Source organism: Pholis gunnellus (genome assembly GCF_910591455.1).
Source record: "Pholis gunnellus genome assembly, chromosome: 14".
In the NCBI taxonomy this organism is placed as follows: Eukaryota; Metazoa; Chordata; class Actinopteri; order Perciformes; family Pholidae; genus Pholis; species Pholis gunnellus.
In genome coordinates this window covers 9,251,834-9,263,751 of record NC_136541.1, presented here as the reverse complement: position 1 = coordinate 9,263,751, position 11,918 = coordinate 9,251,834, and the positions used below count along the sequence as shown (strand labels likewise).

The following is an 11,918-nucleotide window of genomic DNA, read 5'->3' as shown; positions in this document are numbered from 1 at the left end:
ACAGACCTGTAAATAACTATAAAAATACGTATTTTTACCATATACCCTTCAACATGATCACAATGCAACATTTGTTCCTCTCACTAAACGTGTGCTAACTACTGCCCGTTTAGTCAAGTTTGCAGCATGTGAACTGCAATGTAACGAGTCAGGCGGTTTACCTCTTTGTGGTGGTTTTGTTGTCCAATCAGGGTCCCGCTGTTGGGACTGTTCGGCCTGTGAGAACCTACATTTCATCATTTCATTCAACAAACATACTTCAAAACAAAACTGTATCCATTTGCAAGATTGCAGGAAAGCCATCATTCATGTAGCAGCAAACCATTAGAACAAAATCCTGAAAACGGATCAATACTGTGAACATGGAAGTGATTGTGTTATTCCTCATTTCTCCAACAGATGTCCCCCTAATGCCAAGACAGAAATACATAATCCAATGTTTATATTGTAGATACATTTATATAATATCTTTTTTTTCTTTACAGTGGAATTGATCTGTCACACAAGTGACCAAAAAACAAAAAAAAAAAGCACACAATACAGTCAATAAACCAAACCTAGAGAACACATGATTGTCACTTACTGCGAGTCACAAAAAAAGTACATACTGTGAATAAATAATCTACAGAAATATGTACAATATGCACAACAAGAATTCAAATGGAGGAGCAAATAAAGCTTTGGATCCCTGTACAGGAAATAAGGTAAGCAGATGTAGACTGAGCCAGCTGTCCCCAACATACAGTATTAAGCAACAATCATCTAGAAGTCAGAAATTTACAGGACATTTAGTAACATTTAGGCTTTGAGCTCCTGCATTTAATGACTTATAATAATGAGCAAAAAAACTAAAATCAGAGAGAATAAAATGAACACGTTAACGCTATTTACAGTGTAATCGCATTCCACGGAAAACTGGAGAATATTTAACGCTCATCGTCCAATGAGGATCAAGGCAACAACCACGGGACTACAGGCGGCTGAGAGAGACAGAGGCAGAGAGAAAGAGGGATCCAGAGAGGAGGAGACTCACAGCAGAGGAGAAAAAAAAAATACCCTCATTGTGCTCCTGCTGGCTTCCTTAGCCGGTACTGACAGAAACAGGCGGCGATATTTAACACTGTACAACTCTGTTACCTTTCCCCATCTAGAAGAAGAAGAGAGCTGGTCAAAAAAAGAGCTGCATGTATGGTTATATGTGCATACCTCGCTCCTGTCGAGTCGGTAAGACACACACACACACACACACACGCACTTAGCACAATGCACACGTGTGAGCTGCAGTCTTCTGTAATGTCCCAAACTTTTAAGTCTCTGGCGGGTTCAGTAGCTCCGAGTTACCCAGAGTTCAAGTACTCCAGTGCCACTTCATAGCAAAACTTGTATTGGTCCTACGAGACAAGAGGAAACAAACAAAAACATTAGAGAGGCGTACGTGGCCAGATCAAGCTGCTAGAGAGCCCAGAGAAGAAGAAGAAAAAGAGCATCTGGGCCCCTATTAGGGTCCGAAGCTATTCGACTTTTTGACGGAGTACACTGACAGCTTTAACCTCCCCTTCCTCCCCAATACACCATACACAATATCATCTGAAATAAAGACAAGGCCCTTATCAGGTAACAGAGCAGGACGCCCTTTTCATCTCAGATATTGGGCTAAATCAAATTGTACTAAAATATTCACACATATGTACATACACACATATATGTAAAGCTGACCATATGAGTAAAGCCAAGGTTTTGTGGCCCCTGAGGATCTGTGTTCCCAAAGAGGGTCGGTTGCCTGTTTGATAATTGAGACATGGAGCTAAAATGACTAATCAAAACAAATAACAAAAGAAACTGAATAAAATCACTTTGACTAAATATCAGTGTAATTAGATTGTTTATCAACGTGCCGGTATCTTAGAATGATATTTTCACTGTAATTTGTTACACAACATTTATTTCTTTATTCATAACTTCAATAATCTGAAGAGAATCAAAGTGTAAAATACAATTTGAATAAGGCCCATGTGAAATAATATTTTTTCAATATTTCCATGAATTTAATCATCTACTGTGATCACCAAATGGTTTAGATGTATAGTATCTCGGTACATGTAAAGTTGGGGAACTTGCTCGACCAAAAGAAAGTAAAGGTTTGTGACTTTTAAAAGGGGTGATCCACCAATCTGGACGGGCTTGGAAATTACAGAAAGCATTAAAAACTACGGGCATTGAGCTTAAAAGAAGTATTTACCAGGGTAGTTTTTCTTTCTTCTAATATAAGTAATATAAATTGCTGGAGTATCCCCATTAAATACCATCAGGTACTTTGGGAGGTTATAATAAACTCAAAGAAGTCTGACAAAGGTGCTGCTGCGATGCTCCTCACCAGTAGGTCCACCATGTTGGGTTTATTGTTCCTTAGTGTTTTGACAGCGTGGAAAACATCCACAGAGCGCTGGTGTTGAAGCATCTCACACACAATGCTGATGGCACAGAATGTCCCACTTCGGCCGCCTCCATTCCTAGATTCATAAAAAACAAGCCAAGCATTAAAAAAATGAAAGATAATTGAAGTTTCGCTTCAGAAAGGATTGACAATAAAGCTGACTGAGGGACGAGGAGTTTCACAGGGTTTTGATGCAGTGAAGCTCTTCAGTCAGTAGGTGGAGATGTTTCATTTTTAATGGCAGTGCTGACTGAACTTCCCTCTGCACTCTGAGTGTAGCGATGACTTACAGACAGTGGACCACAGTGCGTCCCTCGCCTCCGTCGTACTCTTCCTGCCACTTGTCCACCTGTCGAATGAGCTTGAGGAAGGAGCGCTTGGACATGGGCGTGTCTCTGTACATGGGCCAGCCCAGGAACTGGAACTGCTGCACCATCCGGTAGCCGTCCTGAGGCTGGATGGGAAGGAAGGACACACTGGTTATCCCAGGTTAAAACACACAGTCGAGGGGGGAGGGGGGGGGGGGGGGGGGGGGGGGGTAATCGCTGCCGTGCAACGATGCAATCAGACTGTAAAGATGCAGCTAAGCTAAGCCATGATGGGGAGAAGTAGGACAATAGATGGATAAGGGCAGGAGGAGTCGCTGAAGAGATGAATGCACGGATAGATGGGTTGATAGATGAGCACAGTCTCAGCTGGAGACAGATAGTTAAGAGCTACAGACACTCTGAATCACACTCAAGACGTATCGATCAATAACACTTGTCAGAGATCATGTGTGATTAGATTGTATTCCACTTAACACGGTGGTGGTGGTGCCTCTGCCGTCCAGACGGTGTTATAACACGCACATATGCGATTGCTGACAACTGTGGGCAGACTGTACGGGTAAGGAGCTTACGCAGGTGACTGCAGGTGACGCCGGCGCAGGCCAGGACCCTTACTGTGCAGTGATGTATGGTTGCTCAAAGTTAAACACCATAAAATACATAGACGGAGCTACCTGTTGAGGCATATAGCCGAGCATGTTTTTATTTGCCAAAGTTGTGGATAAAATGCGTCTCTGAAATGTGCCATTTCAATAAAAAGTGAATTTGGTTTGTGGTGCTCATATATTTGAAATATAAAATTTAAAATAGAAGAAATATATTTTTCATTCTCTCCTCTCGCATCAATCCTCAGATTCATCTTGTGAACCCTTTGGGGAGATGGTTTCTGAAATGAAAGGTGGTTTATTTTGCATTGTATTGTGGTGGAAAAGGAAATCTCTGGTCTGACCTTTTCAGGTAGGTCCATGTTCTACCCAAAGGGTGTTTATTGAAGGAGCAGTCGGGGAGTTCAACTTCTACCTTTTTTAACTACGTGTGAAAATGTCTCAAGCTGTCTAAGAGACATGTGACTCGAGGCGATCACACCTCGGTCCAATCACTGGTGCAGCAGCATAGTTAAAGGACAGACTGACTCTGGCACTGCACAGCTTGAATGGACATGAGTGGGACGTGTGAGGTGTGCAGTCACAGAATAAATTCGCTGTTGCGACGATAACCACGGAGAAGACAAACAAGTTGTAAAAGTTACACAAAAAAATAATAATAAATTGGCCAGCAGAGCAGAAAAAAACGACATGATCACATCAATTCAGTGTCTGTTCTTTTCCCCTAAACAAATGGCGTTCACTCTGAAGCGTGACCCTCGCATGTCACCGTACCCGTGCTGCATTGTAAATCCGGAATATTCTGCTGATGATGTCCTCCTCCAAGTCGGCAGAGACGAACTCCACCTGGATGGGTCCATGGCGGTGGACTCCGTTTTCTGGCCAGTACTGTGGGCACAACTAAACAAAATAGGCACGTACACATACATTCACACACAGGAAAGTGCGGGTGTACCAGCACACACACACACAAACACACACACACACACAGAGACAAAACAAAGAAAACATAAAATGGAAGATGATTCATTAGTTTCGGAGTCTATACCAGCTGAAGCCAGTGACATTGATTTCAACTCTTCACACATAAATGCTAAAGAGGTTTCTGTGGGATTACAAAGTTTTAAGGACACGAATAATGGGAAACCAGATGTAGAGAGAGCGAAGGTGAGTAATTCAATGTGAAGTGCTTTCTTTTTACAATATGATGAATTGCTTCTTCACAGAGGAAACGGAAAAGTCCGGATTTTTTATAGACCAAAGACTTTTACAGGTGTTGTAGCGAAAGCCTTCTCCTAATCAATTTACCATTTGTTCAAGAAATTAAACACAAATTCCTTGAAAACCGTGACTAATGTTTTTATCTCCACACACACACACACACACACACACACACACACACACACACACACACACACACACACACACACACACACACACGTTATCTTGCTTAAAAGCTATTTAAAAAAAAACATATTTTTCAGGCTGAGAGACAATCTGAGAATAGGCAATCGAAAGAAGAAGACACTTATTAAAAGATGGTTGATTGATATAAAAGTCATCTATCTTAACCATTACTACAGTACATTACTTTTAGTTGCTCAGTTTGCAAACAATTTTTCACTCACTCAGTCATAAACAATTGCGTTCAGATGCTACATTCTTTATTTGTAGATGTCACCTTGGGCTTTGATGTGTTTTTCTCACATTTTCAAGTATACGGTTGGTAAATCAGTTGAAAAAGCAATCAATAGATCTACTAAAGAATAAACAAATAATTGATAGCGTTATTGGCTGCTCTGGCAGCAGCAGAAGAAATAAACGCCTGGGACAGCATCAGGGGAGCTTAAAAATCTCCTCTATTGACGCTCCTCAGGAGAGGAAGCCCAGTGAAGAACAGGCCCCTGCAGAGCACACCGCTGGCCTCACAGCACTTAATCAGACGAGTGGAAGCGTATACGCACAGATGGACAGATTCTGCACAGACAGACAAGCCGACATGCAGAGTGATGAACAAACAAGGGAAAAGAAAATCTGACTACCTGAGAAGAATGCAAATAACAGGCCACGCATATAAACGGACACAAATATACGCTTTCACAACCACGTTTACAGTCTGTGTGGCAGCAAGAGCACCGCCTTCTAGCTTCCTTTAAGAGCTTGTCAAAATTTGACAAATTCAACAGATGCAAAAAGAAAGATGCTGATGGAGAAGATAGTAAACCTCCACCTCCCTCGTCTCCATCTACGCCTAACCCCCCCCCCCACCCCTCCCCCCCTTTCCCACCTGTGCTGTTTCCTTGGCTGGCTTGCTGGCTACAGTGAGAATATTGAATGAAAGGCCTTTTCTATCCAGCCAGTCAGTCAACCAGTCAGTCAGTCACCTAGGGAAGGGGATTTGGATGGGGAGAGCAAGCCTGGCTTCAGGCTTTGATCCGCGGGTGTTATGACAGAGCCTCGGGCTGAGGAATCTGGATAGGCTCTTCCACAGGCCTGTCTCTCCATCTACCGCACTTTCATGGCAAGTCCTCTTCTACTCCGCAGCATCCACCTCATTTCAAACATATACATTGCATGGGTTTGCCAGCAGAGATTCATTTTAGAGTTCATACTAACAGAAAAAAACAAACAAAAAAAAAGCAATCTCTCCCTGGATCCAGTTCCCACGCTGTCCTTTTGTGTGACTTTATTAGATACAGAAAGGTAGAGCTTCATCTGTGTGTCAGCGTGCTTCTTGCAATAGCCCTCGAGGATTATTTTGTGTATTGCATGTGTGTGTTTATGCACGCATATCAGGTCGGGTTTACCTGGGCCGGGTCGACATCGTTGAGCATTACTATGGATGTGCAGTGGTAGTCCAGAACCAATCTCCAGAAGTCCTTCACTGTGTTTGGTAACGGGTGCTGGGTCACTATGAATGCAGAGGGCTGCTTGTAACTCTGGCGGAGAGCAAGAAAAGTAGAAGAGGGGAAAAAAGAAGCAAAAGAAAGATTTGAAACACTGTCGCTACATACACCTCATGCATATTATATAGCACGTAAGCTGACAATTTACCGAGAATAAACCAATAACCATTAAAATGACCTCCATTTTCTGACCTGCCTCGCACTGAGTGCTGTTTTAATGGAGATTCCATGTCTGTGGAGATTATATTAGGCCGCTGCGCTTCTAATGTGGTTTCTGGCTAGCCCGGTGGTGACGGAGAGGATCCTGTTCCTGAAAGGTCGCCTTCTCAATCGAGGCAAGAGCCAAAAAGTCCATCAATGGACACAAGCTTTGTCAAGGTGTTCTTTGTAAGGTCTAACCTGAATACATTTAACACTTGAAAATTGCTATACATTGCATTTCGGGTATATTTTGAGTTGTCCTGTGGTGCATTTTAGTTATTGTGACAGAAAACACAGCTTTTGATTTTAGTCCAAGTCAGGCCTCAATTGGAAAACGTAATCTAGGGTTGGTGATGTTCTTCAAAAATATTTTTCATTATATTTGTTGAAATTCTCATTACATCCAGCAATCAATAAATCAATTGCTCTGACAAAAGAAAGAAAAAAAATCTGATATCTGTGGCTGTCGCAGGACTGTAATTAACCTGTAATGATTGGACGGGCTACCTGCATGTCTACCTGTCTGTCTGTCTACCTGTCTGTCTACCTGCCTGCATGCACTCCACCCATGCACTTATTGCACGTCACTGGAGTCTTCCAGAAGCTGCTAGCTAAACAGCTGTGAGTAGTAACCATAGCCATGTTCGTTGCTTACGTTTATAATGATAATCCTGGGGCAGTGGCTTTGGAGGGAGGACTGGCGCAGGCTGTCAGTGTTGCCGACATTCTTGCCAGATTTATGGACTTCTGGAGCTAGCGCTACTAGCTACTTTCTTTGAAAAGAGTAGGACACAAGGTCCTGGGTTTTTTGGTTGTATAATTTTAAGATCTAGCGTACTTAAATGCATTTAAACAGTTTTCTTATAAAGCCCTGTTAAAAGTTTACCAAAAAATAACACCCCAAGGTCTATTTATTTGCCATTTGATCATGTCACATGATCATCATCATTAGATGGAATTTGTTGTTTGCAATGAAATGGACATTATCTGTATTGATATTGATTCTCAATTCTGCCATTTCCATAACCTTTAACTTTAAAACCTAACCAGTACAAGAAGTCCTTGATGTGTTCAGAATTTCAACATCTACAATTCCAATCTTTATCTGATGAAGATCCCGTGATGTGATTTCAACCTCGAGGACAGCAACTACATTAACCTTGCATTACGTGGGTCTGTTTTTGTTGAGTTTACAAGGTCAACATTTGAAACTTTGAACCTCAACTCAACTGTTAATAGTGTAAAGAATTTACATTTTATCAGGTAGAGAGACCTTACAATAGAATATTTTTGCTTTCAAGTCTCAAGTCTTGTGATATTAGTCCGACTCCTCTTATTCAATTATACTCTCCATATACTTATTCTCAACTTCTCTTCTTATATAAGAACACTTGTCGGCAGAGTAAATTTCAATGAACAATGTCTTTTGTGGGCGGCTGGGAAAGGGGCTGTTTGTCTATCTCATATTACACATTGTGTTTCTTGTTGTATCTATTTGCAGTCTTGTGATGCTTGTCCCTTTACATCTCAAGCTACATCGGGAATCCTTGAGGTAAAGTCTCAAGATCACAGTTCTGCCTCAAGATATTTCAGACAAAATGGATTTTAAAAACCGTAATCTATTTTCTTATTTGTTGATGTTAAATAATCACACAAAGAGAAGTCCTTTGAATCAGAACGCTGCCACTTACAGTTTCCTTAATAGACCATAATGTTTTCCCTTAACTGTCAAAAGTAAAAATACCTGCTTTGACTTTACTGATTAGACAAGAAAAGCAACATGGGGGGACGTTTCAGCTCACACAGAGAGAGGCAGCCGTAATTACCTGCCTTGTGACTCATTGTGAATTCACCACATTAAAATCACAGGAATTCAATTAGCAAGAATTCCAACAACGCTGGAATGGTCCTTTAAGTGACCCTGTAAAGTGACTATTCCTAAAAAGTGAAATGTCCTCGACAGCGTTCGACTCTTACATCCATGAGCGCAGCGTTGATGTAATTGGAGCTCTCCCCGTCGATGGTGATCAGAAAGGGGAGGCAGCGGTCTGGAGGAAGGACGTCCATGCAGCGGTTCTTCTCATGGTTCCTGGGCAGCAGGGCGATGCTGCAGTCCTCCACTCGCAGCGTGGGAGTCACCATATTCAGAGTCTGCCAGGGTCGAAGCAGAATTACGCACCGTCATACCAACGCTGGAAGGTAGGCACATGCGTCTTGCGTGTGCTAATTATCTCCCAATATGGTAATTAACAATGCAATTCTTTAATCAGTTACATTAGCGATAGCTCTTACTCCCCTGATGTGACTGTGATGAAACTTAGGGGGGGCGATGCATCTCATATAACACTGATTGGTCCAAGGAGGGGTGCTACCATTACAGATTAAAGCAAGGTGATATATTTGCCACTGATTGGCACAGAGGGGGACCGCGCCACTCATCAAGAGAAAACATGTTTACTGTTGTTTTCAACGTATCCTGCACTTGAGATAATGCTTGATTAGGGATTTTGCAAACAGTTCCTTATTGTGTGTTGAACCCTGAACCCCTCACCCTGAACTCCTCTTTAATGGGGCTGGAGTTGGTCTGCGGGTCCAGGCGGTTCATGTCGTAGTACACGGAGCGGAGCTGACTGGCAGGAATGGTGGTGTCGCCGCAGAGACATGCCTCCAAGATGGCATCATGGATGAAGACATACTGCTCCTGCAAAAAACGGCATCCTCATTGCGGATCTATCAGGCTTCTAAGGCTCACAACAACGAACAAAATATGATTTTGTTTTTTTACCAAAGGCAGAAATGTGTTCCACAGCAAGAAGAATTCAATGACCTTTACGCAACCTTACCATGATTATTCTTTACCCCTGAGGCAGTTTCTGTGACTAATATTTGTCATTGTCTGTGTGCAAAGGTTACATTACATAATTTTGCATATTTTCGGTACATAGCCGATATAACTGATTTTTTAAAAACGTTCAAATAAAATATTTAGAGGCCTGGAAGAAATATTATATTCTTAAATTCCGTGACCTTTTCAGGTTTTTCATGACCCTGTCAAACCTTGGTGGCCTTAGTAAACTTGAAACTTCATCATCATCATGATCAAGGCATGAACAAGGCATGAACAAAGCATGAACAAAGCATGAACAAGGCATGAACAAAGCATGAACAAAGCATGAACAAAGCATGAACAAGGCTGGCGTCTTTAAAACAAAAACAACCCCTCCTGTCCTTAACTTCATGCAGAGCAAAACTGAAAATCGCGACGCATCTCCTCCTCCTCACATCAGTCAGTCAAGCAGTCGACATGGTGACACAGCTTGAGGCTTGACGCAAATCTATTCTGAAGTGACATTTTCAGCTGACACTCCCTTGTCACTTCGGACCAAAATCCGCACACATGCACAGGGGTCACTGATATTCAGATTTACAGAGAAACATGTGTTGCCATTTGTTAAGTCTAGCGCAGGGAGTGAATTGCTGACCGGACAGTTTGACTATAGCTCGGGCGGGATCAGCGGGTCGGCGGCAACACGGCGCTCAAACCAGAATCCACAAATTGATAGATTGTATCTGAGCTCATAAACTATAAACAACAACAAGGCTTTTCATTTCCGCGAACAGATTAAACCACGTTGGAGAGTTAGTGTCTGGCCGCAGGCTGAGGAGCCGTGCCAGCGAGCCTGAACACCTGCGAGGGAAAGCGTACACACACACACTTTGAAGGTCACTGAATTTGGGGAGAGTGACTCAGGGTGAACAACATTTGGTCTCCAGTTACTCAAATCCCAATTCGGACGTCAACGATGAAACATTTGCCCATTAAGTCCAATGACGCCTGTGATTTAAAGGGAATTACGGTGAAATGATGCATCCAACGAGACTATGGACACCTCCAGATGGCCGGTGTTCAGGAAAGCACAAAGTCCTTTGGTAGCCCACACTGGCATAGAGATGGAGGATGAGCCAGGGATGCTTTCAGCCATCAATATGAGCTAAATGCTTTCAGTTACAAGCCTCTAAACACGTTTATTATAGCATGTATTGCCAAGCACTTGTGCTTAGCATCCTGGGAAATAGTTAGGGTGTGCACTTCAATAAATGTCTTTGTGAGAAATGATCATAAAAATGTAAAGTTGTCGCCATAAATACATCTGCCGTAAATATAAACATAATTCATCTGATATTTCAAGCAGGTTAAAACAAGCACTGAAGAGCACTTGTGCTACAGCTGTCACATAGAGGTCAATTATAATTTGGATCATTTAGTCACAGAATGAAATGTATTCCTATTGTTTAAAAAACTTGAAAAATGAAAACTAATTATGCTGCATTTGAAAAGATAATGGGCATCATCAGTCACTGGCAAAATGTCAAAAAATAATCTTAACAGACAAGATATCTTATCCTGTAGAAAAACTGACTAATAAAAGTCAGGTAATGATGAATTTCCCTGAAAATAATAATATAAAAGCTCCTTTCTTTGCTATGAATTCTGAGCATTTGTTCTGGGGCACCAGAGGAGTGGGGCTTATGCTAAGAATTACTCGCAGATACTAGTTAATCCGCAGCCTGTCGATCTGCATCCTCACTCTTCCTTTTACTCACGAGCCTCTGTGGGCGGGCCCTGCTCTTGTGAGACCACTGGGGGACCAGATCTACCGTACCTCAGTCTGGACCATGTTGACTCTCCGCGAGCGCAGCTCCCTCACGCAGTTGTAGATGTCCACCACGCCCTCTCTCTCCGCCATGTCCAGCATGATGTCGATGACGATGAAACAGCCCGTTCGTCCCGCTCCAGCACTGTAGGGAAACACACAGATGATTAACCTCAGGGGTGCAATAGAAAGCAGTTTTTTTATCCAGAGGAGGAGGGCACCTAGAACATGACAATGTAGCATCATTAAATACTGTTAGTATTCATACTAAGTATGATGTCAAATAGAATATGTAGCGTGCGTTGCAACTGCATAGTAATGCTAGATTAGCAAGAATGTCTGAGTATGCGGCTCGAGTTTACTGGACATACTCGCGATGCGTCGTGTTGCTTCAAACTGCGCAATGATCGAGATTTTGAGCCAGGCTAAAAGCTGTTAAGTCACTTTAATATGTTTTAATACTATTTCAGGCCGGAAAGTAACCATTTAGATTTTCCAATATGTGGTCAGTTTATCCGAAATTTGCTGCATACGTTTACTTCAGTATGAACAGTCTTTTGGTAATTAATTGTTGTTGAGTAGGCAGTGTGCTGTACACGATGACTGAGTAAATAGTAGGCAGTATGGTTTTGATTTTGACGTTAAAATGATTATACTTGTGCTACTGTTACATTATGTTTTTACCATATTTCAGCATCTATCATCATCCTGCAATGGTCACTTGTAGCCACAGTGGCTGCCGCAAAAGTTACATACTCTCACTTTAAGATAATTGTCAAAGGGATTTT

The 11,918-nt window shown here is 42.1% G+C and overlaps 1 protein-coding gene across 1 annotated transcript in view; it reads right to left on the bottom strand.

Annotated features, from left to right (window-relative positions):
* Nucleotides 1–1,337: 1,337 nt before the first annotated feature.
* LOC306706668 (receptor-type tyrosine-protein phosphatase mu) overlaps nt 1,338–11,918 on the bottom strand; it is a gene marked incomplete at both ends in the record, with an annotated part of 143,969 nt that continues 133,388 nt past the window's right edge. Inside the window, 8 exons of the mRNA XM_079173821.1 lie at nt 1,338–1,391; nt 2,375–2,510; nt 2,725–2,888; nt 4,143–4,268; nt 6,176–6,307; nt 8,453–8,626; nt 9,027–9,176; nt 11,140–11,275. Coding sequence (XP_079029947.1) covers nt 1,338–1,391; nt 2,375–2,510; nt 2,725–2,888; nt 4,143–4,268; nt 6,176–6,307; nt 8,453–8,626; nt 9,027–9,176; nt 11,140–11,275 — 1,072 coding nt within the window. The remainder of the gene's footprint in view (nt 1,392–2,374; nt 2,511–2,724; nt 2,889–4,142; nt 4,269–6,175; nt 6,308–8,452; nt 8,627–9,026; nt 9,177–11,139; nt 11,276–11,918) is intronic.